At 44.2% G+C, this 23,857-nt stretch overlaps 1 protein-coding gene across 25 annotated transcripts in view; it reads left to right on the top strand.

Annotated features, from left to right (window-relative positions):
• KCNMA1 (potassium calcium-activated channel subfamily M alpha 1) overlaps positions 1 to 23,857 on the top strand; it is a 702,509-nt gene that overhangs the window by 630,095 nt on the left and 48,557 nt on the right. For all 25 annotated transcript variants that reach the window (XM_057506035.1, XM_057506055.1, XM_057506052.1 and 22 more), the window contains 2 exons: positions 2,318 to 2,542; positions 5,986 to 6,178. In XM_057506035.1, the coding sequence (XP_057362018.1) occupies positions 2,318 to 2,542; positions 5,986 to 6,178 (418 nt within the window). The remainder of the gene's footprint in view (positions 1 to 2,317; positions 2,543 to 5,985; positions 6,179 to 23,857) is intronic.

The raw sequence follows: 23,857 nt of genomic DNA, 5'->3' as shown, positions 1-23,857 counted from the left end.
GGAGTGGAGATGAGAATGCTCAGAGGAGACAGCTATGTAAAGAGGCTTTGGGGTTGTGTGCACCCACTGGGAGCAGGGCTCTAATTGCTTTGGAGGTTAGAAAATATAAGATGGCCTCAGTCCTGAGGAAATGATCATTTAAATAGAAGACATAAAATGTAATCATGAAAAAATATATTTAAAGCTAAGCGCTGCGAGGCACAAAGTGCTATTCAAATCTAGGGTAGAAGGTCTCGTATGCATTTAAGAGTCCAAGGAAGTCTTATTGGATACAAACACGTAATACCTCAAATAGTTTAAGGCCATTAAGGCCCAGCTTGTGTTAGATCCTGAAGGATGCAGAGGAAGCACAAGATACCCATGTGAGTACCTTCCTTGGTGGGTCTTGAAGCTGGCAGAGTCAGACTCTCCGGGGCTGAGGCCCAGGAACTGGGATCTTTACAAGGCTCCCAGGTGGTGGTGCTGTGGCCAGTCTAAGGACAGGCATTTTAGTCCCAGATCTAAGCTCCTGGGGTCAGCATTGTGCCTCAGTCACCCTGCTAACTGGTGCCTTCCTAGACTCTCTGTTATAGATTTCCAGTCCCTACTCCAGACCCAGTCTGTATTCCTTGGCCTCTTTGAACAGAGCTAACCTCCCAGGCGACCTGGTTAATTAAAAATCATTAGGAGCCCCATCACAACATGATACACACTGGTGGAAGCTCCCCTATGGGTACCCAGACACTCACACTTGCACACAGCCAAGATAGCTAACTCCATGTCTTCTCCATGAAGCAGTCATGTGAGATATGACTCCTTGGTGGGTCTTCCTTGGTCACTGTTTGTAAGACATTTCTTATAACCCCTGTCTTAGGGGTCCCTGTACTGTGGCAGAGTGAAACCAATAATGGTGGCAGTTCCTGCTTTATTCTAACAATCAGGGAGTGAAAGCTAGCTTCTCCCTCTCCTTGGAGGTTACTGTAGTAACCCTGACATTGTCGTGAGTTGCAATATTGGCATTTAAACAATCAATAATACACTGGTCAATTCTAGGGATTAAACAGCAGAGTTTGATATGTGCAGTGGACATTAATATGCTTTCCTCAAAGCATTGTAAGCCACATGGGGCCATTCAGGCATGCGGTGGGTGGACAGGGAGGAAGGAAGGCATGACAGGAGGAGTTGGACCAGAAGCAGAGGCAGAGAAAGGCCCACAACTGGCCTGCTGTGTTTTTCTCTCCACTAACACGGTGAACGAAGGGCCAGCTGTGGCTAACCATTTGTATTTCCTGGGAAGCTGGGGTCCTCCTGTAACTGGAGTGTTTTTATTCTTTCATTCATCTCCTTTTAGATACAGGCCTAGGATTAGGGGAAGACCTGGGCTTGTTGCTATTGCTGATCTATCTCTAGATCCTTTTAATTATTGTTTGGGAGTCGTCTTCTAGTAGCCTACACCTGGGGTTCACTCCAGGCATGTCCCTGGAAGCCCCAAGGCAACAGTGGACAAGGGCCAGCAAGATCTTTCTGGAAAGGGTCATATAATAAATAATTCAGGTTTTGGCTGTACGGTCTCTGTTACAGCTAATTAGCTCTGCCATTGTAGTTGTCAAAGCAGCCATAGGCGATACCTAAATGAATAAGATTGGCTGTGTTGCAATACAATTTTATTAGAAAGTGAATTTATATAATTTTTCACATATTATGAAGTATTCTTCTTTTAAATTCTTTTGCCCTTTTAAAAATACAAGGAACAGTCTTAGCTTACTGGTCATGGCCATACAAAAACAGGTGGTAGGCGATGGTTTGCCAGGATATCATGTTCTACCTACAGAAGCAGCAGGGCACTGTGAAACCTCATTGATAAGCCTGTAACTCAAAAGTTAAATTTTGGAGCTGAGACCAACACAGGTTTTGACCATTTTCTCAACATCTCAGCAAGAGAGACAGAAACAGCAGCTCATTTGGTCAACAATTTCATGGGAACTAAGAATTCTCTTTTCAAAAAACATAAATACTGCTATTTCCTCTTCTTTGACCCCTGACAATCATTATGAAAGATCTCCTGCTTGTATGTATGGGCATACCTTTCTGAAAGAAGTATATGGGTATATGTTTTGACATATTTATCATAGCAATATAATATATACACATATACTCAAATTATAAGTATATATGACACATATATAACACTGATAAAATAAAAATAATAGCACATGGTAGCATCTAGTAAGCACTCAGCATATGTTTACTCGACCCTTTACAAAAGTGGTGTTTCTCATCCTTCGCACAACCCTGTGAGGTCTTTTCTCCAGTGCTCATGTGCTCCTCCCTGTTGCAGACGCGAAGTGAAGCTGCCATGACCGTTCTGAGTGGCCACGTCGTGGTCTGCATCTTCGGCGATGTCAGCTCAGCCCTGATTGGCCTCCGGAACCTTGTGATGCCCCTCCGTGCCAGCAACTTTCATTACCACGAGCTCAAGCACATCGTGTTTGTGGGCTCCATTGAGTACCTCAAACGGGAGTGGGAGACACTGCATAACTTCCCCAAAGTGTCCATATTGCCTGTAAGTCCAAGGTCACATTATTGATGCTTTTTTCTTTTCATTCACAAAAGAAAATCCCAGATGGATATAAGAGTTTTAGCTTTGATCAGGCCTCTGCTGCTTCATCTAGTTATGGACCTGAGAACTTCCCCTCTGCTCTGTCTAGGAATATCCTAATCCTAGGAGACCTTTTGCAGCCACGTTCAGTCACTCATCAGACATGAAGTTTAGCTGGTAACAAGTTTATTAACCGTATCGGTGTCTAAACACTCTCTTGCCTATCCAAACCTAGTGCTTTGCAATATTATGATACCTATAGCAGAATTTACTTAAAGAACTATTGATATAATTTTATTTGTAACATTCTTAATGTTTGGGGAAATCTTGATTGTGCCACATTGTTTTTAACTAAATGTATTAAAGGAGTTTTTTATGTGTTTGTGCTGCATGGAAGGCCAACCCCTTCTGCTGGCCACCCCCTACCTCCCATTCATTTAGAATCCCAGCAATGTGTGTGTGTCCATATATGTGCATTTGATATTCTTGATTCTAAAACATTAGGATCCAAATCTAAAAGCAACAGTTTGGGACTATACATTTTAGTGTAAGGACATGGGATATATGATCTGGGAGTCATGTAACTAACCACTTCTTCATTAATCAATGTATTTTCCATACTCTCCCAAGAAATTCTAGGTTTTGTACATTTCAACATTTGGTATAGTTCTCCATGTCACAAACCCACACACATAGCCCTTTTCCTGCAAAGGTTTTTCTCAGAAGTTTATATCCCTAAAACTGAGGAACGTAGATTTGATGCTACATTTCAAGGGATCTGGGTTTTTTCCCACTTCTGGAGATGGAGTCCATTGTTTCTATTATAATCTTCTAGAACCTCAGAAAAAAAGTCAATTAATATAATTCAATAAGGAACATGTAAGAATCTACCCACAAGTAGTACCCATTAGAAGCTCCCATTTGTCCTTACATCACTGGTACAATGGGTGCTCAATGAATATTTAAGGAAGTGAGAAAACACAGATACCTTTTGGATGCTGGGCCAAAAATCCACTGACTTAGTGAACACATCTAGTTAAAAATAGTCACCTGTAGAGAAACAAATAGTCATATATATAGAAGAGCATAAATATGTATCTTGCTAATTTCAGACATGATAGATTTAGTTATAGATGTCTATGATTATCTTCCTGTTTGTGCTTTTCCACAGGGTTCCCTGGGAACACACAGGCTGGGGCCTAAAAAGTATTTTGTAAAGAGCTTATTGTTGTGCTGGGCTACATGAGTCTGTGTGTGTGTGTGTATGTGTGTGTGTGTGTGTGTGTGTTTCCTTTGGCATGCCCTTGTACATTGCACTCACCTGCCGGCCTATATATGAATAAGCTGTCCTATTTGCAGGTCCTGTTCAAAGCCTCCAAAATTTAGCATGCTTAACACAACATGTTTGTACCAAATAGACCTTCACCTACATCTAAACATCTTTTATTGTTTAAACAGTGTCTTATATATAGGGCCAACCCAGAGAAATACAAGGTGTTTCTATGTATATCATTTGTATTTCTTGAGTTTTGAAATCATATGTATATAACTGCACAGGGATTGTCTTATATCACAATTACTGCTGGATTCCCTACAAGGTGAAAATTAAAAGAATATGGATGTAGGCAATTGAGGCTTATGCACTGGCAAAATGATTCAGGAAGTTAGTCAGACTTTGTACCAAGAGATCCCAGGAAAAGAGGAGATCCTTCTTCTCTCAAAAGATACTTCTTTGGAGCCTGGAACTGGTAGCTTCCCAGCCCCATAGCACTAAATGCCTCTTCCTCCATAATTCCACTTTGTGGCAACATTTTGGGGTCTGAGAATAGAATCATGACTGTCAGTGAGTCATAAAAGATGGTTGATCGTTTCCCTCTCTGCAGCCAAATCCCATCTCCTCAAAGTCCCTGCTCCAGGAAGGAGAACTGGAGGAAGCCATCCAGAGATAGATGGCAGTTGGCAAACCCTCTCCCTACACAGTCAGTGAGTTGAAGGTGATTCAAGTCTCCATACAGGCAAAGCAGAAGTGGGCTGGAGAACCAGCGAGGCTGGTGGCTGGATGTGAATTCCAAAATGATGCCACATGGCCCCTGCGGAGCTCTGACATCGGATGGCCTGATTAATTCTGCTGTGACCCCTCCTGAGGACACACAGCACGTGGAGGCCATGTCCCTCCCCTCCAACACTAACCCTTCTATGTTACCTGTGGTTGTATTCCTGCCTCTCTATCTTTACCCCCTTGATCCAGGTTTTTTCCCACTGTTTTTTGTTGTTACGGGATTTTTAAGAAATCTGTTTACTGGCTTATTTATTTTTAATTATACCAGTAACATACAAATATGTTCTTGTTATAAAATATTCAAACAATACATAAGTATATAAAGTCAAAAACAAACTTTTCCTTTACCCCCAATCTTATTCTCCTCCCCAGAGGTAATTACTGTTATTAGTTTAGTATGTATTTTTCCTGAACTTTCTCTCTGAATATACATACATTTATAAAGACATTCATAAATATATAGCTTTATTTTGTGGGTTTCTTTTTACATAAGTGAAATCGTACTTTCGAATTATCTAGAACTTATGGTTTTTGTTTTCTTTTGTTTTGTTTTTACTTATCCATTTATTTGAGGGACCCTTCCAAGTCAGTGCCTACGTGGAGAGCTGGTTCAGTCCCTTTAGGTGCTGCATAGACTTCCATTGTATATATATATCCGATGATGTATTTAACCTTTCCTGTGTTTCTTGGGCAGTTAGGAAATTCTCTCTTTTTTTATTGCTGAATATATGCAAGAAAGTGATATGACCTGAAGCTTAAGTCCTTTCCATCTCCCCTTTGCAAGACTCAACACTAATTCCACTGCCTCCCTCATCCTGCAAACTGAGCAGGGCCTTCAGCCCCACCTCATCACACCATGCTGACTGGCAGTTTCCCCTTGGCTGCATTGGAGAGTCTAGTTGAAGCTGCTGTCTTTTCCCTGAGACAGAAGTGACCTGTTATTAAATAAACAGGCATTGGAAACCCACCCCCTTGTTACATTCTGAAAGCCGATGTTGCCACAGGACAGTTACTTAAATCAAGACAATTTCCAGGCAGGAAGAAGATGTAGAACCCTGGCATTATTCCTCTCCCTCGTTTGTTAGTAATAGCTTGATTGAGTATTGAGAGCAAGCCTAAAATGCTGCCATCAGCACCGACTACCCTTTAGATTAGCACACAGCTCCTATTCCCTTGAATGTAGTTAGGCCAGCTTAATGTCAAGGCATAAAAAAGATACTTGTTAAATAATTTCCCAAAGCTCCGGCTCAATCTTTAATTTGTTTTTATTTTTTCCCCTTTCCCTCTCCTTCCTCAGTCTCACTTTTGCCTCTGCTTTTTTTTTTTTTTTCTTTCCTCTATGCCAAAGGGTACGCCATTAAGTCGGGCTGATTTAAGGGCCGTCAACATCAACCTCTGTGACATGTGCGTTATCCTGTCAGCCAATCAGAATAATATTGATGATACTTCGCTGCAGGACAAGGAATGCATCTTGGCGTCACTCAACATCAAATCTATGCAGTTTGATGACAGCATCGGGGTCTTACAGGCTAATTCCCAAGGTAAGGACAGCCTATAATACTTCTCTGCTGTGCCTACGGGGGACAGGCGCTGGCAAGAGGGATATCCTTCACTCAGTAATTCAAAGAGGCTCACATCAGCCTGCCTGGCAGTGAAACCTGCAGTTGCTGTTATGGCTTTCAAAGGGGCATCTGCTGCCTCTTCTTGCCATCCTGGGAAGCAGGCTTGAGACCTGAACACCCACACTCAAAATAAGCTGCCTTCCCAAAGTATAAACCAGCCTTTAAATTGCCATCTCCTAAGCCTTCTCAAACAGTGGCTTTATGACGAGGGTCACCAGTTAAATGTCAGAGCCTTGAAAAGATGCCGGCTGAACAATTCCCCATGTTTCTCCTTAGTATATATTTTTGCCATTGACCTGTGTTAAGCTGTGCCATTGTTTTAGCTGCATGGGGGTTTTAAGCTTTATGCTGTTACATGCTGACCAAGGAGTGGTGATCTCAGGGAGTGAGGACTATATGGACACTAGAAGTCATTTAGCAAGAGGTGACACACATCTGCCCTCTCAGCTCTGCACCGACCTTTCCTTTTCTCCTGGGAACATAGCTACAAGTAGAGACGGCATCAGGGAGGCTCAGAGAGACAGTGCAGCAAAACCCCAAACAAACAATCTCACTGATCAAGGCCTTGGCAGGATAGGGTGTGAAGCATTTTCCTCTGAGTAACACCTCTGTGTAGGCTTGCCATGAACTGTAGGATCATTGTCACATGTGGTCTACTGGATGGGTGGCATTGGGGGCCTGATGGGGGCCTGAATCCCATCCTTCTTGATTGACAGTAGGGGGAGCACAGCCCATGAGAACAATAGCTGCCGGGATAAAGTGCCATCTCATTGATAAGATAAAACTCAGCTTGGTTGTGCAGCCTGGACTTGGGTGTTACATTATCTTTTGTCAACTCAGCCCGTCCTCTGACATTTGCCCAGCATTGCAGAGAAGCCAGGAACAGTAGTCTGTTGAAGCCTCTCCCCTGCGTGGTTCTGGGCTGCCATCTGCCAGTGAGAAGGGGGCATGGGAGCAAGATCTGGAAACCAGCAGAGAAATAGAGGCCTTGAGTCTTTGGAGGCAGCTGCAGCCAGACTCTGGGCAGATGTGAGTTCAAAGCTGCTCTCAGGGCCACTGTCTCAGAACCACTGACTTTACTTCTAGGGACTAAAAGGAGGATGTGGGGTTCTCCAGGAGTCTTGAGATTTACAGAAGCTGCTGGTGAAGCCCAGGAAAAACTTCCACTTGGTGTTACAAGTAAAGTGACTAATGGTGACCTTGTGCTCCTTTAGCCCTTCCAATGGTTGTATCAACCTCTAACTTTCTTCATACTTGGAACAGAGTGGCTTCTATGCCAGACACAGCCCTAACTGATACAGCCTGAGGCACTGTTTTGACCTCTCTGCTCCACCATCTTCCCTCTCAGCTCCACATCTGAATCTTGGTATTCTTGCTCAGCCATGCCTGCAGGGCAGGGTACCATGTCACAGCTCTACAAGAGAGCTCTTCTCTACACAGATGCGGGCTGGGAGCCAGGGCCTGCCTCCTGCACGGCCTGCTCAGGGAGGTGATAAGGGTATGCGGAGACAGTACACTGGCCTTCTAGGGTGTGGAAGAGACAGGCTACCTTTTAGCTCCTGCTTCACATACTTGCTCTTCAATGTGTGTCCTCCCACCCCTGTCCCAGCATGGGCGTCACCTGGGGAGCTTATTGGATGTGCAGAATCTCATGCCCACCCCAGACCTGCTGGGGAAGACTCTTCATTCTTACAGGGTCCCCAGGTGTCTCGTGCACAATAAATCTGCACACTCACGAAACCTAGTCCAGTGAACGTGCTGGCCAACCTGATCAGTCGCTCCTCCCCTGGCAGGAACCAGCAAGGGGAATGGGCAGGCGCCAGAGCAGAAGAGCTCCTTTTGGGTGGAGATAGGACTGAGCAGGAGGGACAGGAAACACTCCCCCACCCTAATGGGCCTAATCCCTCCCAATTCAGTAACTGTGATTTCCAATCTACAGATTAGAATCTCAAAGTATATTGAGTCACACATGAAGCTGATATAGGTGTCCCTTCCGGCTCTCATAAACCTTATCCCAGCTTCTCAAATCCAATATGATGACCAGACTGGTAAAATGCCTTCCCTCCTCTCTGTACTGTTTTAGCACAGGAATAAGCAAGAAGAATAGATTTTGATGGGAGATAAGGAAGAAGAGAGAAAGGCAGTACTTCACACACACACACACACACACACACACACCCCACAAAGGAAGGCAGAGGATGTGCTCTGTAGCCAGTGGTCTGTAGCCAGTGGCGATTTTCATAGACTCTTGGTCAGCAGTGGGGTGGAGCGGTGCTCCCCCAGTACCAGCAAGCAGACCCTTCTCTCCATGACTGTCAGTGCTGTACGACCATCAAGCCCACATTTCCCTTCTTTTTCTTACTCTGTCTGCCTCTGTCTTGTCCTTGGTTTCTCATACTCTCTTCTGGTGACACTCTGACCTTCTAGGAGGCTTGGCCATCAACATGATACATTGCTTACTCCCCAGTGGGTGGGCACTGATGGCCTCTGGCTGCTCACCACGCAGCTCATCCTTTGGGTTTGTCCCAGCCTGCCGGGCCAGGTGGGCAAACTGAGTTCCTCTGCCACTGTCCCTCCTTGGCATCCTTATGACCAACTGGAGGACTCACTGGCCTCAGATGCTTTTATTACCCTTCATCCGGGCATTTGGCATGACCACACTCCAGGTGGATTCGAAGCAGAGAGTACAAATTAGATTTTAGTTACTCTTTTCATTTTGGGAAACAAATCTAACTTCCCCAGAGTGATACCTATGTAGATTTCTGGCTGCTGCCATCCAATTTTCATCATTATTTATTCTACAGTCCTTATGAAACCCCATCCTTTGCTTTTCCCTGAGAGCTATGTTACCATCTCTCCAGAAAGCAGCAGACAGATATGTGGACTCAGGACCAATGTGTGTGCTCTTAGACTAGAGTGTTCATGCATCCTTAAGGAAATTTTTTCTAACATGATACAATGTAACATGAGAAATGTGTGTTAACATTGAGAAGGTAGAGTCTTCCTTTGGATTTGTGTTCAGACACTTATCATTGGATGTTACTTGGTCTCCTAGGCCAGCAAAACCTTCTTTCCCTTTCTGCATTTCTGTTTGGTGTCGCTATTCTAGGCCACATGGTGTCAGAACTGACCCAGCCTAGGGAACATGGATCAGACACTTTCTGAAAAGATCTGAGATGTGATGGCTGGTTGTCAGAAACAATTACAGAGAAAGGTGGCATACCCAAAGCTAGATGGTATATCCGATGTGACAGTTGGGTCTATGAGATGCAGTTTTAATATACAGCAGGCAAGACTCCAGTGACAATTATATAAAGCAGGTGAAGCTGCTTCTTGCTGGTCAGCAAACATCAGCTCAGAACCACTTTACAGCTCTTTACCAGCAACTAAGTGCCTTTATTTACAGAGCGCCTGTCACTTCCCTTTGGCTGGAGAGCTGGTGTATTATTTAGCACACATTTATCTGGGGAAAACATTTCAATTTAAATCAGCTGGTACAACAGTGGCTCTTGCCAGACTATTTCCCTGTGGTTCTAAAAGACAAGAACTGAGTCTGGTTTGGGAAGGGAGGGTGAGCAGAGGGAGGGAAAGTGCATTCTCAGAGAGCCACTTGAGGCAGTAGCTGAAAAGAGGGAGCCTGTGATTGAGTTTCCCACCGTGCTTTTAGATCAGATCATGAAATGAGCATCTATGGTTTCTCCCTGCTTAGTCTCCCAATAAGAGTAACTCTTAAGAAAAGAAAGAGGGATAAATGAGTACCCTATGTACTATGTGTCAGGCTTTATAAAGACCCAGGACCCAAAGATGAGTTTGATTCAGCCACTATCCTTGAGGGGCCCAGGTGAGTGGAAGAGGCACCCCCATAAACAATCACAGTATAGTGAGACAAGGACCGTGAGAAATACAGAAGTGCAGAGGGCTCTTCAGTTTATATATTTCAAGGAATGAGAAGGCTTCCAGAAGAGGTGACATTTGTGGACGAGTTGCTATTTAGTACTTAAAATATAGCTAGTGTGCATAAGAGGAAAACAATCCTACCATTTACAACATCATGGATGGAGCTAGAGGGTATTATGCTCAGTGAAATAAGCCAGGCAGAGAAAGACAAGTACCAAATGATGTCACTCATTGGTGGAGTATAACAACAAAGCAAAACTGAAGGAACAAAACAGCAGCAGACTCACAGACTCCAAGAAGGAACTAACAGTTACCAAAGGGAAGGGACTCTGGAGAGTGGGTAGGGAGGGAAGGAGAAGGAGATTAAGGGGCATTATGATTAGCACACATAATGTAGCTGGGTCACAGGGAAGGCAGTACAGCACAGAGAAGACAAGTAGTGACTCCATAGCATCTTACTACACTGGTGGACAGTGACTGCAATGGGTGAGGGGGGACTTGGCAGTATGGGTGAATGTTAAAACCACAATGTTGCTCATGTGAAACCTTCATAAGATTGTATATCAATGATACCTTAATTAAAATAAATAAATACAAAGATCCATACATAAATAAACAATATGGCTAGTGTGACTGAAAAACTGAATTTTTAGTTTATTTTAATAAATTTAAATTTAAATTGTGGCATGTCACTAGTGGCTGCCATGTTGGACAGTGTAGCTCTACAGCCTAGACATGCTGCCTTGCTAAGGGTTTGGACTTATGGGAAGATGACGATCAAATCCATGTTTTAAAAAGATAACAGGCAAAAATATGATACGGTTTAGAGGTGGGAAGAGATGGGTAGCAAGAGCCATGTAAGAAGATGACTGGAGGGGACTAGGAGGATGGGATGAGGGCTGATGGTCCAGCTTTAGTGATACCCGCCACAAGGGCAGGACAAGGTCGAGATGGATTTGAAACAGGAGAGAGCCATCGAAAGCCACTTGCATGGGAAAGCAGTGTGGATGAGCAAGGCTCAGCAGATGGGAATGAGTTTCAAGGTTGGCTACTGGGCGGATGTGAATGATTAAGTAAGCAGAGGACACAGGAAGAGAAACAGGCTTGGGGACGATGGCAAAGAACTGAGTCCTGGCCCATTAGAGTTGGAATTATCCATAGAATATCCAACAAAAAATAAGAACATACTGCTGTAGAGATGAAGTTAGGTTTGAAGCTATATAGGCTTGGAAATCATTGGCGACAGTTGGGTATAGGCCCTGAAAGTAGGTATTTCCCAGAGAAACCAGCAAGCAAAGATTTAGGGAAGTAGAAGTACCAGTGTGAAAGGTAAAGGAGAAGAGAGTTGAATAGAATCCAGAGAACAGTTTAGGCTACATCGTAATTACTTGTTGATATGTGTGTTTTCTTGAGTAGACTGTGAGCTCTGTAAGAGGCCAGGACTCTCCCTCATCTTGCTGAGCTTCATGTCCCGAGTGCCTTTAGCACAGGCGCTGGCATGGAGTTGGCACGCTGTAAGCATTAGCTGGGCCGAACTTATTTGAGAGGAAGCAATGATTAGCAGTGCCCGATACTACAAGAAAGTCAAGTATACGAGGGCCTGAAGAGGAAACAGGGCATTTGACCCTCTGAAGTCTATGTTGACCTTGGCAAGAACAGTTAACAGCCTTTAGCCGGCAGAAACCAGCATTCGGGGTTCGGCAGTATTAATGGGAGGTGAGAATTTGAGCGTATATATTACTCTTGTAAGTGAAGATCGGGAGAGAAATAGAATATTTCAGAGGATCTCATCAGAGAAAAGATTTCCCTTTGGTTTTTAGATTAAGGACAAATATACCATATTTGTTGGCTGCAGTAACCTGTGATTAAGTAAGCAGAGGACCTAGGAGGAAAAACAGGCTTGGGGCTGAAGGAGAAGAACTTGGTCCCACAGAGAAAGCTTGAAGCTGCAGTGGGTAGTTGTTAAATGATAGAGAGAGGGACAGAGAGAAGCAGGAGAAGGTGAGGCAGAAGGCTGCGTGAGGAGGAGGAGGAAGCTGGAGGACGCTCAGTCTGAAGGCTTCTGCTCTCTGTGAAGCAGCCAGTTTGGTTTTCCCTGAGGACGCAAGGGACTGGGACAGCTGGGACAGGGGACTGATGGCGGTAAAGGTTCACAGCGGACACCATGCGGCACATGTAAGGGACGTCACGGGGTTAGGGGAAGGCACGTGTGAGCCCCAGAGGACCCGCCGAGGCTGGAACTGGGACGGTGCAGTGAGGCCGGTCAGCACAGCCCTGCAGCTTTCTCTGCAGTGCATGGCAGCAAGAGCAGGAGAGGCAGAAGTTGGCTCTAGCTTGGGGTGGAGATTCGGATGAGGCAGAGGATTCCATGGAGCTGTTGAGAGAATATTAAAATGAGTAGCCACCAGATCTGAGACGGGAGATGGAGAGGTCAAATCAGAGTTACGCTTTATAAACCGAGAGGCCATAAACAAAGCAAGATATGAATCCCTATGAGGTCAAAGAACCAGAGAGTGAAAGGGGGCTGGAGAGCTGAGGTGGCAGGTTTTATAAGAGAGATGAATATGTGATGAGCTCAGAGAGTGAAATATTCCTTGCAGAGATGGGCGCTATTGCACCTGAAAATACCTCTTCTCTGTGAGGACTCTGAGCCCAAAACAAAGCCCATCTGGGCACCACAAGCAGTGCCTTCCCGGCGATAACAACTGTACTAATAGCGCTGATGCTTCATGAGTGTTGCTGCCATGGTGTGGTAGGCGCTTTGCCCAATGAGACGCTATGCATTTCTTAGATCACTGGTTTTCACCCATGGCTGCACATTGTTATCATCTAAGAAACTTAAAAAATACTGACACCTGGGCTGCACCTCAGCAATTGTGACTTAACTGGTCTGCAGACAACCTGGGCCTCAGGAGTTCTATTAGCTCTCTGACGATTTGCAAGCACAGCCAGGGTTGAGAACCACTTCCCTCACTGGTCTTCAGAGGAAGTGTGTGACATAAGGAGATTACTGTTTTGATGGTAAAGAAGAGGAAACTGAGGCTCACAGAGGTTAAGTAATAATTTTAACCTGGGTGTCTTGCTCTCTAGGGATCCTAATCTTTAAACCACTTTGCTTCTTTAGGCCAATTATGTTGGCTCAGCTCATTGGTCTGCTTTCTTCCTTCCATGTTTTTTGGGTAGTCATTAGTTTTCCCAAGACTGAAGATTGTTAGTGGAGAGAAAAGGGATTAGGGGGTGCAGTGCAGCCCAGGCTCTGTCTTCCGCCTAACTGGCTGTATTTGTCAGTCTCTGGCAAACGTCTTGAGCACTAAGTAAAGGATATTACTTGCCCAGTGGACAGACCTTCTTCCTGATGACAGTTTTTGAAAGGTGGCAGATATGAGATCTCAACGGCAACCCCACTCCTCCCCAAAGCCAGCAGTGTGCTTCCCTCAGAGCCTGGGTCTCTTTAAGAAGATGGAGCAGGTAGTTTTCAAAGTCTGGGTTAAATTTGGATGTTGGTGTTAAGGTTCTTCTGTTGTTCCTTTTCCTGTTCTATGCTCTGCATTGGTCTGATTCATGCTGCCTGTCCTGAAGATGTTGCTAGGGATTGCTAGGGAGACAGTGCATAAGACACCCCTTATGGAAAAGTGTTCCTTATGGAAAAGTGTGACTGCTTCAGAACACTGGTTTATTACTGTGAGAGAATTATACTCTAAGGAGGGTGACACTGAGGGCAAGAAGAGAGAGTGCCTTTGAGGGACACTTTGAAAAACTTGGTATTTCAGCAGGTGGAAACAAATAGTGGTGGTTGAAACTAGAGAAAAGAACAGAAAAGAGGAGGCAGAGGTACATGGTGATGTGTTTGAGAGACAGCAGAGAGTACAATTTGTTGGAATGCAGGGTATGTGTAAGACACCAGGGAGACCTAAGGCAGAGGGGAAAGGGGCCAGGCATTGAGGAAATTTTTTTTTTGAGTTAGAAGCTCTAAATAATTCATTTGGCACTGGGGCGCTACAGCATGTTTCAAAGCACAAGAGAGGTGGGATTGGACCTGAGCTTTAGGGAGTTGGGTCTGGAAGTCTTGGGAACATTGTTTGGAGTGACTGAGAAAAAAGAGGGACCCTGGGTAGGAACCACAAGGAGAGCAGGAACCTTGAACTGGAAAAAGAGCATTAGGTTCTAGTATAAGACCTAGTAGATGTTACACAGACTACATGAATGTGACAGAGGGTTGGTGACATGCTCATGGGAAGAGGCCTGCAGAGTGGAAGGTCTGGCTGTGGGAGAGTTAATATTGGTAGAGGTGGGTTTTAACCACGGTTCATTTCCACACGGATGTGGTGGAAAATCCAGGTGGGCATGAAAAGCAGATAGATGGGTGGAAATGAATCCTGGATTCAGGAGCAGAGGAGTGCCACAGGGGAGAGTATGAGGCAAAAAAGTTGAAAGGCAGAAGTAAGAGCAGCATCTTAGAAAGGGCGGAGGAAACCATTGTTGAAGCCGAGGAGCCACAAGCTGAGCTGGGTTCCTGACATCCCCGGGGAGGGAGGAGCGCGTGTCACCAACTAGGACGGATGTCCACTGCCTGGTTTTCCTCATCTCGTCCAAATTTATTCTTCTATATTCTATGCCTCTTTATAGCCATCAAGTTACATAAGTTAGTGGTGGCTTACATAGACACAGCAGGCATATAGCATGTGTTATGTGCCCATGAGCACGCACGGAAACGCTCACCCCCCTCCCACACCCTCCCCACGGTTCCTCCAGCCTCTGTGACCCTCAGTCAGTTACACTAAATGTTGTCCACATATAAGCCAGTGCTCTCCTTTGTCTGCATTTCAGCAAAGGTTAAGAGCCTCAGGTAGGGAATGACATTTTTCTATGGAAGTATGGCTGTGGTCCTTGGAGAGACAGCATTGACTGGGTGCATAGGGTACATCCAAAAGTCTGAGATTGCTTTTACTGTTCCAGAGAAGACAGTGTGACTTCTGTTTTCTCTTTGAGGGGGAGACCATGTAGATTAGGATCTCTAAGTTATTGAATGGCAGGAGTCAGGATTCCAAAGGACCTCCCTAAACTGGAACTTTGGGACAAACAGACAGGATAGAATGTAAGGAAGAGCACTGAGCATTCCATTTCAAATAATCACTAAACACAGGCTGCACAAACCTCACTGATAGAAGGTACCGTTTTGTGCAGTGGTGGGTTCATCCTCGTCAAGCTGAGAGGGAGCATGTCAAGAGCTGTGAGCACTTGAACGGAGGAGCTGACAAATGCAAGAAGGCTGCCAGGGGACGACCAGAATGGGGCACTGCTTGGACAGCCTGTCACCTGCCAAGTGGTTAAGGGAACAGGGCTAGCAGACTAGAAGGCTGTTTTATCTTCTGCTCCATTGAACAAAGCCAGGCCCAATGGCTACTGGTTAAGGAGAACCAGATTTTAGCCCTACATAAGGAAGACATTTCCAGAGCAGAACAGGCTGCCTAAAAATATAGTGAACATCCTGTCACTGTGTGTCCATTTGCCAAAGGGAAGCTGATGGCATGATCTTGGTGGTGAGAGGGAAATCAGGTGAGGTGAGAGTTCTGTGGTCCTTTGTCACTGAGGGTCTCTGGTATTTTCCGTATTTTTATTACATAGGGATCTGTGTTTTGGATAATCAACATTCTTACTCCATAGGGAGAGCTATGGTGTTTGGCAGGATTGGAATTATATTGGGTCTTTTAATGGAAGGTTTCAGATCCTTCCAGAATGGCGCTTGGTGGCTAAGATGGGGAGGGGAGTTGCCTGTGTTGAGGTGAGCAGCTGCCCCTCTGGATTTTTCATTAATTTTGACAGACCACCCCATCTTCAGCTCCCCTGTCACCCTGCAACAGCCACCATTCCCGGTTTTCTCCCTCTTCCACGGCCCCAGCCTCACCACCCGCACACCCGGCTTGCTCCCTTGCAATTGCAAACATCCCTGTACACATATGCTCATCCCTCCCTCCCTGATATCAGGGAAGCATTTTTTCTGCTCCCGTATAACATTTCATTACCACAATATTCTCTCTCAATTCTGAAATGGTGGTGGGGGAGAAGCCCTTTCTCTCTACCCGCCGAATGCACAAAGCTCGTTGCTTTCCTTCAGTTGTAACTGAAACTGCTGTTGGCTTCAGTCCCAAAAACCAGAAAGACAATTATACTTAACTGTTTAGAGATTTATAAATACCACACTAGAGTAGCCTCTAGGTAGTAACTTTAGATACCCAGCCCAATAATTTTCTTTTATTGGTTTGTGATTTAGATCTTATTTTGAGTCCTCTATAATAAGAGTAGTACATTTCATTAAAAGAGCTTACTAAACAATAAAGAAAATCTGGCTTAGGGCTCTGAGCAGGTCTCAAGTACAGAAAGGGGCCTGCCCTGTTACATTTCTTCTGTGGACATCATAAGACAAATCTCAGCACAGTGGTGCAGATGTATTTCAGCAAAGTGGCAATTGCAGCTGTTTTCTAAATGACTTCAACTTGGGAGAATTTTTCCTACACAGCATATTTTACCACATGAGAGATCCTCTTAAGACTTCCATTTACTATGCTGGTAATAGATTTCCAGTGAAGGAAACAAGGAGAAACAATAGCTGTAATAAGAGACTGAGACCCTTGGACGACTTTCTGAACTGGTGGAAGTTTCTAGGCCCTCCGTAAGAGAGGGTTTTCCTTGGGAAGTGGATGTGGGGAAGAAACATCTTAAATGTACAAAATAACCTTTTCCTTCTGACCACATAGAGAGCAGATTTTCGTCCCCACTCAGGCTGTGCCCAGCTTGGGACAACTGCAGTGAAAGGAAATCTCAGCTTCAGAGACAGAAAACAGATGTGGGTTGGTGATGGAGGGAGGCTGAATTCATCATCCTCGCCTCAGGCTTTCATGAGCTGCTTTATTCCTCAAAGCCTGGGTGCCTAGTTAATGCTCCTTTTGAAAATGGTAATTCTTTTTTTTCCAGGTGAGTCATGCATGAGGCACATTCACATACAACATCTTATTTAATCCTGCTAGTAACTGCCAAGGCAGGTGTTATTTATCTCCATTACACAGATGAGAAAAACCAAGGCCTAGGAAAATTCAGCTACTTGCCCAAGGTCTCATAGCTAGTTGAGAGAACGTGAGGTTGATCCCTAAGCTGTCTGATTCCAAACCCTGTACTTCCCTCACCACATCAATCGGCCCCTTAAAGGAGAACAGTGTTATGCTGATGAGATCAGGCCTGAATCTAGACATCTGTTATTAAGGGTCATGGTAGCATCCCCGGGGACAAACATTTGGGAATATGAAAGCACTTGAGGCATGCCAGCTCCACTCCTAAACTGCTTCTTATACCCAAGGGCTGACGTTTTTTTTGACCGTTGTTGTCTCCATACATCTCTGTTTTGTGGGTCTGTGGCCCTCCCCATCCCAATAAACAGACACTGGGATTCTCTTGGTCCCAGTCTTCCTTGCTGTAGAAGCATCTAGATAAACAAGAGTAGAGTTGGGAGAGAGGGCAAGAGTTCTGCTTGGCTTGCCCCTGCGAACTGTGTGATTCAGGGTTTTTTTTCCCCCTGTTGCTATAGATTTGATTTTGCAGCTGTTAGAAGTGGGTGGAAAGTTTGAAAGACCCAGATACTGCTTTCTTTTGTCCAGAAACATATAAAATATTTCCAGGTTTAATCTATTCATTATCTATCCCACTCTTCAGCTGTAAGTTTCCATAGAAGGCAGTACATGAGAATGAACAGACCACTCTGGCCCCCAAAGCCTAGGATTTCAGGCAATACATTACGATCAGAAAATGGTCCACACAAGCTGTTCTTTGGGAGGAAAGTACCGTTGTATAATCAGAGAAAAGTACAAGAAGTCTTGTCATCCCGTGGACTCTCTAAGGCCCCCGATGGGATTCTGGATAAGGATGAATCAATCAAGTATTCTTGTCCTGAGCATCAGTTGGGTTTGCACCATATGCCTGAGGTTAATGTTGCTGCTCTTTCCATGATCAGGCTGCCATGGAGCTAGTGGGATATATGGGAAGAAGTGACATAGTTACGTAAAAGAAGTTGTATGGAACTACCTGAATGCAATATGGGGTCTGGAACATTCCAAACTACCTTCCAAAATGTATGGTGGGAGTTATTTATAATTTTCTAAGACCTGAATTTAATCCACAGGCTGTGAAGATAGTGTGCAAGCCTCAAGCTGGCAAACAAACCTCTCCAACTGTCCAATGCATTTTTGTCTTACCTGTCCTTTTATAGGCAAAAACTCATGTGAAGTCCAAAAATCTTTTTTCTTTTCTAAAAAGTGGCCCTGCAAAGAAACCAACTTATTTATAAGTGACTTTAGTTCTAGATTTAGAGAATATTTAAGGATATGAATGCTCCTTAAGTATTTCAGTTATACTTCATGGAATGTTCTGGTATAAATTATTCCCTAAATTATAGAAAAGCATTCAAGTAGTCATTGGGCATCTGTTAGGTATCTCCAGTGAAGATTTTCTACCAGATACTCTAAGTGCCGCATGGATGTCACCACGTAGTGTGTTAGGAGAGGGAAGCAGTTGCTTTGGGCTGCAGTGGTTGGGGTGGGGAACTTCCAGAGGAAGTGGAGTTGAATTTGAGAATAGGTCTGATTATCATCAGGGGCTACAGGCAGATGAAAGGGGCTGAGACCTACAGAGAGAAGGCATGCATGTAGGAAAGGCCAAGTATGTTTAGGAAGGTGCACTTGGCTGTGTGTCCAATGATGTAACTGAAGGGCATAAAGGTTTCAGGGTACCCAAGGAAATGATTGTGGGTGAGGTCACTGATCACTTGGATAGGCCTTCCAAAGAATGGCCTGTTCTATCATCTTACTGACCTCCTTACTCCCACCAACTGTCAGAAATATATGTAAATACTTAGCATAGCACCTCGCACCTAGTAGATGCTTAGTAGAGGTTTGTGGAGTGAGCAAATAAATGATTTAATCCCAGTATCCATTGTTTGCAGCCAGCTCTGTCTTAATTTGCCCTCAAATGAGATAAAGCAGTGCTATGCCTTTATTAAATACTACATCCCTTCCTTCCAGGCTTCAGTTACTCTCCATTCCCTTGATAGCTGGGCACTGGGTTACAAAGATCAAAGAAATTGAACTTGTCAGTAGAAGCCATGGTTAGACTTGTCCAAGCATTTTCTAGAGCAAATCATCCCATTCCTTTAACCTTTACTACTAGCTCCTCATGCTCAAACCTACCGGCCCCATTGTGGGTACTTTGGCACAATACCAGCCCAAGGCCTGAGGCGGCTGTAGGATTGATACCTCCAAGGTTCCATAAAGGGCAGAAAACATCTCTCCTCTCTGCTCCAGGGAGCTCTGAGTGGCTCCTGAGTGCTTTCCTGGCTACCTTGGGATGGAACCCCTCTCAGCGGCAGGCTGGCCAGTGGCGTCCTAACACCTGGGCAGGGGGATGTTGGGGCCTGGGGTTCATTGCTCTGCATAATCACTATATGGTCACTGTGGGACTGTGAATCACAAACGGGCTGTCAGAGTGACGATACAGTTGCGTAGGGTCACAGGACCAGGTTTTAAATCCTGCATGTGTTAGTGGTGTGTTATTTGACTTCAGACAAATGCTCCATGATTTCACGTCTTCATCTGCCAAATGGGGTTTGTTAAAGTGGCCCCACCTATATACCCTGGGGGGCCACGTGTGGATCCAAAGTGATGATGGCTGCAGAGGGGTTTTGTAAAGCATCTGGGCTGTAGAAATAGCACTTTGCAGTCAAGTTTAACCATGGCATATGTGGGCTCTGAAACTGACAGCTTGGGTTTGAAGGCCAGCTCTGCCACAAGTGTTTTGCCTGTGAGGCCTGGGCAGACTACTTCATTGCTCTGTGCCTCAGTTTCCTCACTGAGAATACAAATTGTACTGGGCTCATCAAATCCCTGTGAGAAGTAAATGAGATATAGAGCTCTCTCTGGTCCATACAGCACCTTTACGTCAGTCAGAAAAAGTCACTTCTTTCTCAAGACACTCTACTTCCGTCTGTTGAAATATTCTCATAATATACTGATTATATCTGAACAACACACTTCTACCATCTGCTAAGAACAATATTGTAACAAATATGTGACTGTACCATGTCCACGATATGAGTGCTTAGGTGACTTGTTGCTCAGTGCCTGACCTGCACAACCAGACATGGCAGCCTGAGTGAATGGGTGTGAAACACTTAGTACCTAGGACAGTAATGAGAGCACAAGCAACATGAGCTGTTTTTGTCATTATTATGATCGGATAGTTCTACCATTTTCTTCATTTGGATCCCCAAAATAACAAATAGCAAAGTAGGGTTACCCATTTGTACTTAGCAGCCAGAGTTACTCTTGATTCTGCTTGTCACTAGATGCTCACAGAAAATAGATAGTGGTGGAAACCAAGACACCTTGGGAGGTGAGCAATCCAGGTGAGGTGGACTTATAAAAGCCTACAGAGGAAGTGAAGAAGAACTGGAACAGTAACAGTGACCACTGGGATTATGCCTCCCTAGACAGGCTAGAGTAGCCCCCACATGGAGCTTCTCAGTGAAGCAGAGAAGGTGGGCCTCAGACAGCTCACCGACAGAAGACCTCTGCACATCTACTCTACAGCAATTGGTTGTGACAGTAGCCCTGATGTTCGGGTAAAATCCTTGAATCCCTTTAAATATCTAAAAATGATGGATCTTCTCTCTGTCCCTCTTTTTACCTCCCCATGTATGTACGCAGAAATACTCACTTTCAAATTCAAGAAGTTTACCTAGCCCCATGGTTTTTCTGCCTAAACCGTACATTATAACCAGCTGGGGAAATTTTAAACCTTGCCAGGCCCAGGCCACATCCCAGAGCAATTAATCAAGACTCCAGGCATACGACGCAGGCATCAAAGATTCAAAGGTGCAACCCTAGTTGAGAAGCACAGACCTAACTCCTTTCTTCACCCAAGGTGACCATCTGTGATCCTCATATCAGGGCTGCTGATTCACTGAGTTTAAATCTCCAAGGAACTGGCAGCCTCCTAAAGGTGATTGCTGGAGAGTTTAGAAGGCATGTAGTGGGTATTATGAAAATACGGGGTGTACGAGAAATGAACTTTTGACTCACAAACTTCCAGGTGGTTCCCAGCCTTACACCACCCTCATCCAGGAAGAGTAGGGAAAATAAACCAGGAGAATCTGCATGGGAGGGATCAAGGAAGGTGGGTGCATGTAGTTCTCTTAATGCCTAATTAGCATAAGAAATGGAAGAATTTTGAAAAGCAATCAGACCTTGGGTCTAATGACAAGTAAGGACAGTAAATAATGAGAAAGTCAGGACTGAAGTTTCACACTTAATCTATAAACCTACTTTTAATAGGCCCCCAGGTGATTATAAATTCAGGGTGGCTTTCTCTTTATTGGATAATATGAGGCTGATCCACATTTCTAAAGGAAGCCCAGGTGTGTCTCTTATTTATTTGTTTGTTTGATTGTTTGTATTTAGGATACTGAGGAATTTTTGAAAAACCTCCTTTTTATGAGCATTAATTATATACCATGCAAGGAAGCAATTGCCTCTATGTTATGAAATATTAAATCAAAATGCTTCCTGTTCCCAGATGTCCCAGAGATAAATACAGCAGTATTTTGAAGCCCCTCTTGGAGCTGTTTTGCCTGCAAATTTATTGTTTTGTCTCCATTTTCAGAAAGCCCTGTTTTCTGTGAACTATAGCACTCTAGGTAGTTTTTAAGGCGCAAACTCCTCTGGAGTTGCCTGTATCGGCAACAACTCTTATGTAGATGGCACACGAGGGATGGCGCGTTGATCGGCTCCTTTAAGATGACAAATGGGTAGAGAGTGTTATTGTCTTTGATTGCATGCCTTACATCATCTGTATGTAGGAATAAGAGGGCCATACTTTATCTTTAGCCATTTTATAAATATTTAAGTCCTTATAGTTGCCTAAAGATATTAAAGCATATTTTACAGTAGTCGGAATATAAATATTATATATAGCGCAAGATACCAAAGTAGTTTAATGAATTCATAATTTTCTGTTCACATTTATTGGAATGTGTTTTATGTTCCAAAAGTTCCATTTAAAGAATAAGGTACCATTTTGCTTCCTGACAACACACCAAGTGTTGGCCCACATTGCAGGCGGGGTCTCAGTTCAAGGTCTATGGAGACTTTCATTAAGAAGCAGAGAGTCAGGAAGTCAGGGCCCTGGGATATATTTCCTCTATCTCTACATTTAAAAAAATATAGAACTAACTTTTTGAATAAACAATTCTGGTGCTTATTTAAATCATAAAGCATTCCAAAGAGAAAACTTTTTATAGCCTCTTTCCTCTATTTCAAGGAGATTAATTCAAAAAACCTAAGTAAGAGCAATAAAGTAGCTTGCAATTTTGCTGTCCTCCCCACCCTACCCTCTTTTGCAAACAGGAACAAAGACCTTATGTGCCAGTATACATCCAGATGCAGGGGGCTGATTTGGACGGTAACTTCCCAATGCATTCGGACTATTTCTCCCTAAGTGAGAGAGTTCCAGCTAGCTCCTTCCTTTTCCTACATGCAAGGGAATGCCAGGGAGAATATTACTGCATCTCTTTTCAATTTTCCAGTGAAATATAAAGACTTTCCTCTTTAATATTTCACAAAGTTTCTCCAGCTCCCAGCGGGAGTCCATGCTGGGTAATGTTTGCTAATTACCAACAACAAAACTAGACATACAACGCTGGTAAATTACCTGACCCTTTCTACTTTAATGAGGCAACAAGGATTTCATGAAGTGATGTTGTTTCACTGGTTAATGGTGTCAGCAATGTTGTAATTGTGGGTTGAGACACATTAGCTGAACAACCACATGTAGAAAGGGCTTTCTCTCCATAAGCCCTTTAGAGACTCCAACCATATTATCATTAAGCCTTTGTCATTTGCATGCTGCTAATCACTTACTTTATTATCCCGAGTATCCATTGTCTTTCTTTAATTGCTCTTTAAATTAAAATTAAAAATAGTTCTAAAGCCCACAAAGGCTGGGATAGCATCTTGATTATGAAGATAACGTCAAGAAAATGGAACAACTGGTAACGTATTGCCAGGATTATAAGAGAGTCCCACTGATACGTTCCATGCCTGCAGGCCCCAGGGGCCTAATTGTGGCGGTTTCTCTTCCTTTAGCCCGTACTGTTTGTTTAATAAATGGTTATTTATGGCCTTTTCGGCTATTACAGCAACTTCAGAGAAAGTACATCCTTCTCGTTGGTTTGGGCACTGAAATTTCATTCTCTGGGCGAAGGTATAAAATGGAATTGAAAGGCAGACTCTGCACTAGAGCTGTGGGAGCCTCTGAAAAGAGACCCTTTGGATTCTCTTTGCTAGTTTATTCTGTACAAGCTTACTTTTAAAATTTGGCCTCACGAAAGAGACATAAACCTCAGAGCTGAAAGAGACCTTGAAGTCATCCCCATTTTCCAGATGAAGCCATTGGGGACGAGAACAGTTGCCACGATTATGATCACAGGGCAGGAGGTGAACCCGGGTTGTCTGTTAGGGAGTGGAGTGGAGGCAGGGCTCCCGGAGGGAGGATCACCCTGAGAGCATATGATACCATGCCTAGAGATGTGAGGTGCAGGCTTCACGAATCTCTTGGTACCGTGCATTTTGTGTGTGTCTCCTGTATGCATATATCGGCGTG

The sequence above is a fragment of the Manis pentadactyla genome, chromosome 8 (genome assembly GCF_030020395.1).
Source record: "Manis pentadactyla isolate mManPen7 chromosome 8, mManPen7.hap1, whole genome shotgun sequence".
Classification (NCBI taxonomy): domain Eukaryota; kingdom Metazoa; phylum Chordata; class Mammalia; order Pholidota; family Manidae; genus Manis; species Manis pentadactyla.
This window is presented reverse-complemented; position numbering and strand designations above follow the sequence as displayed.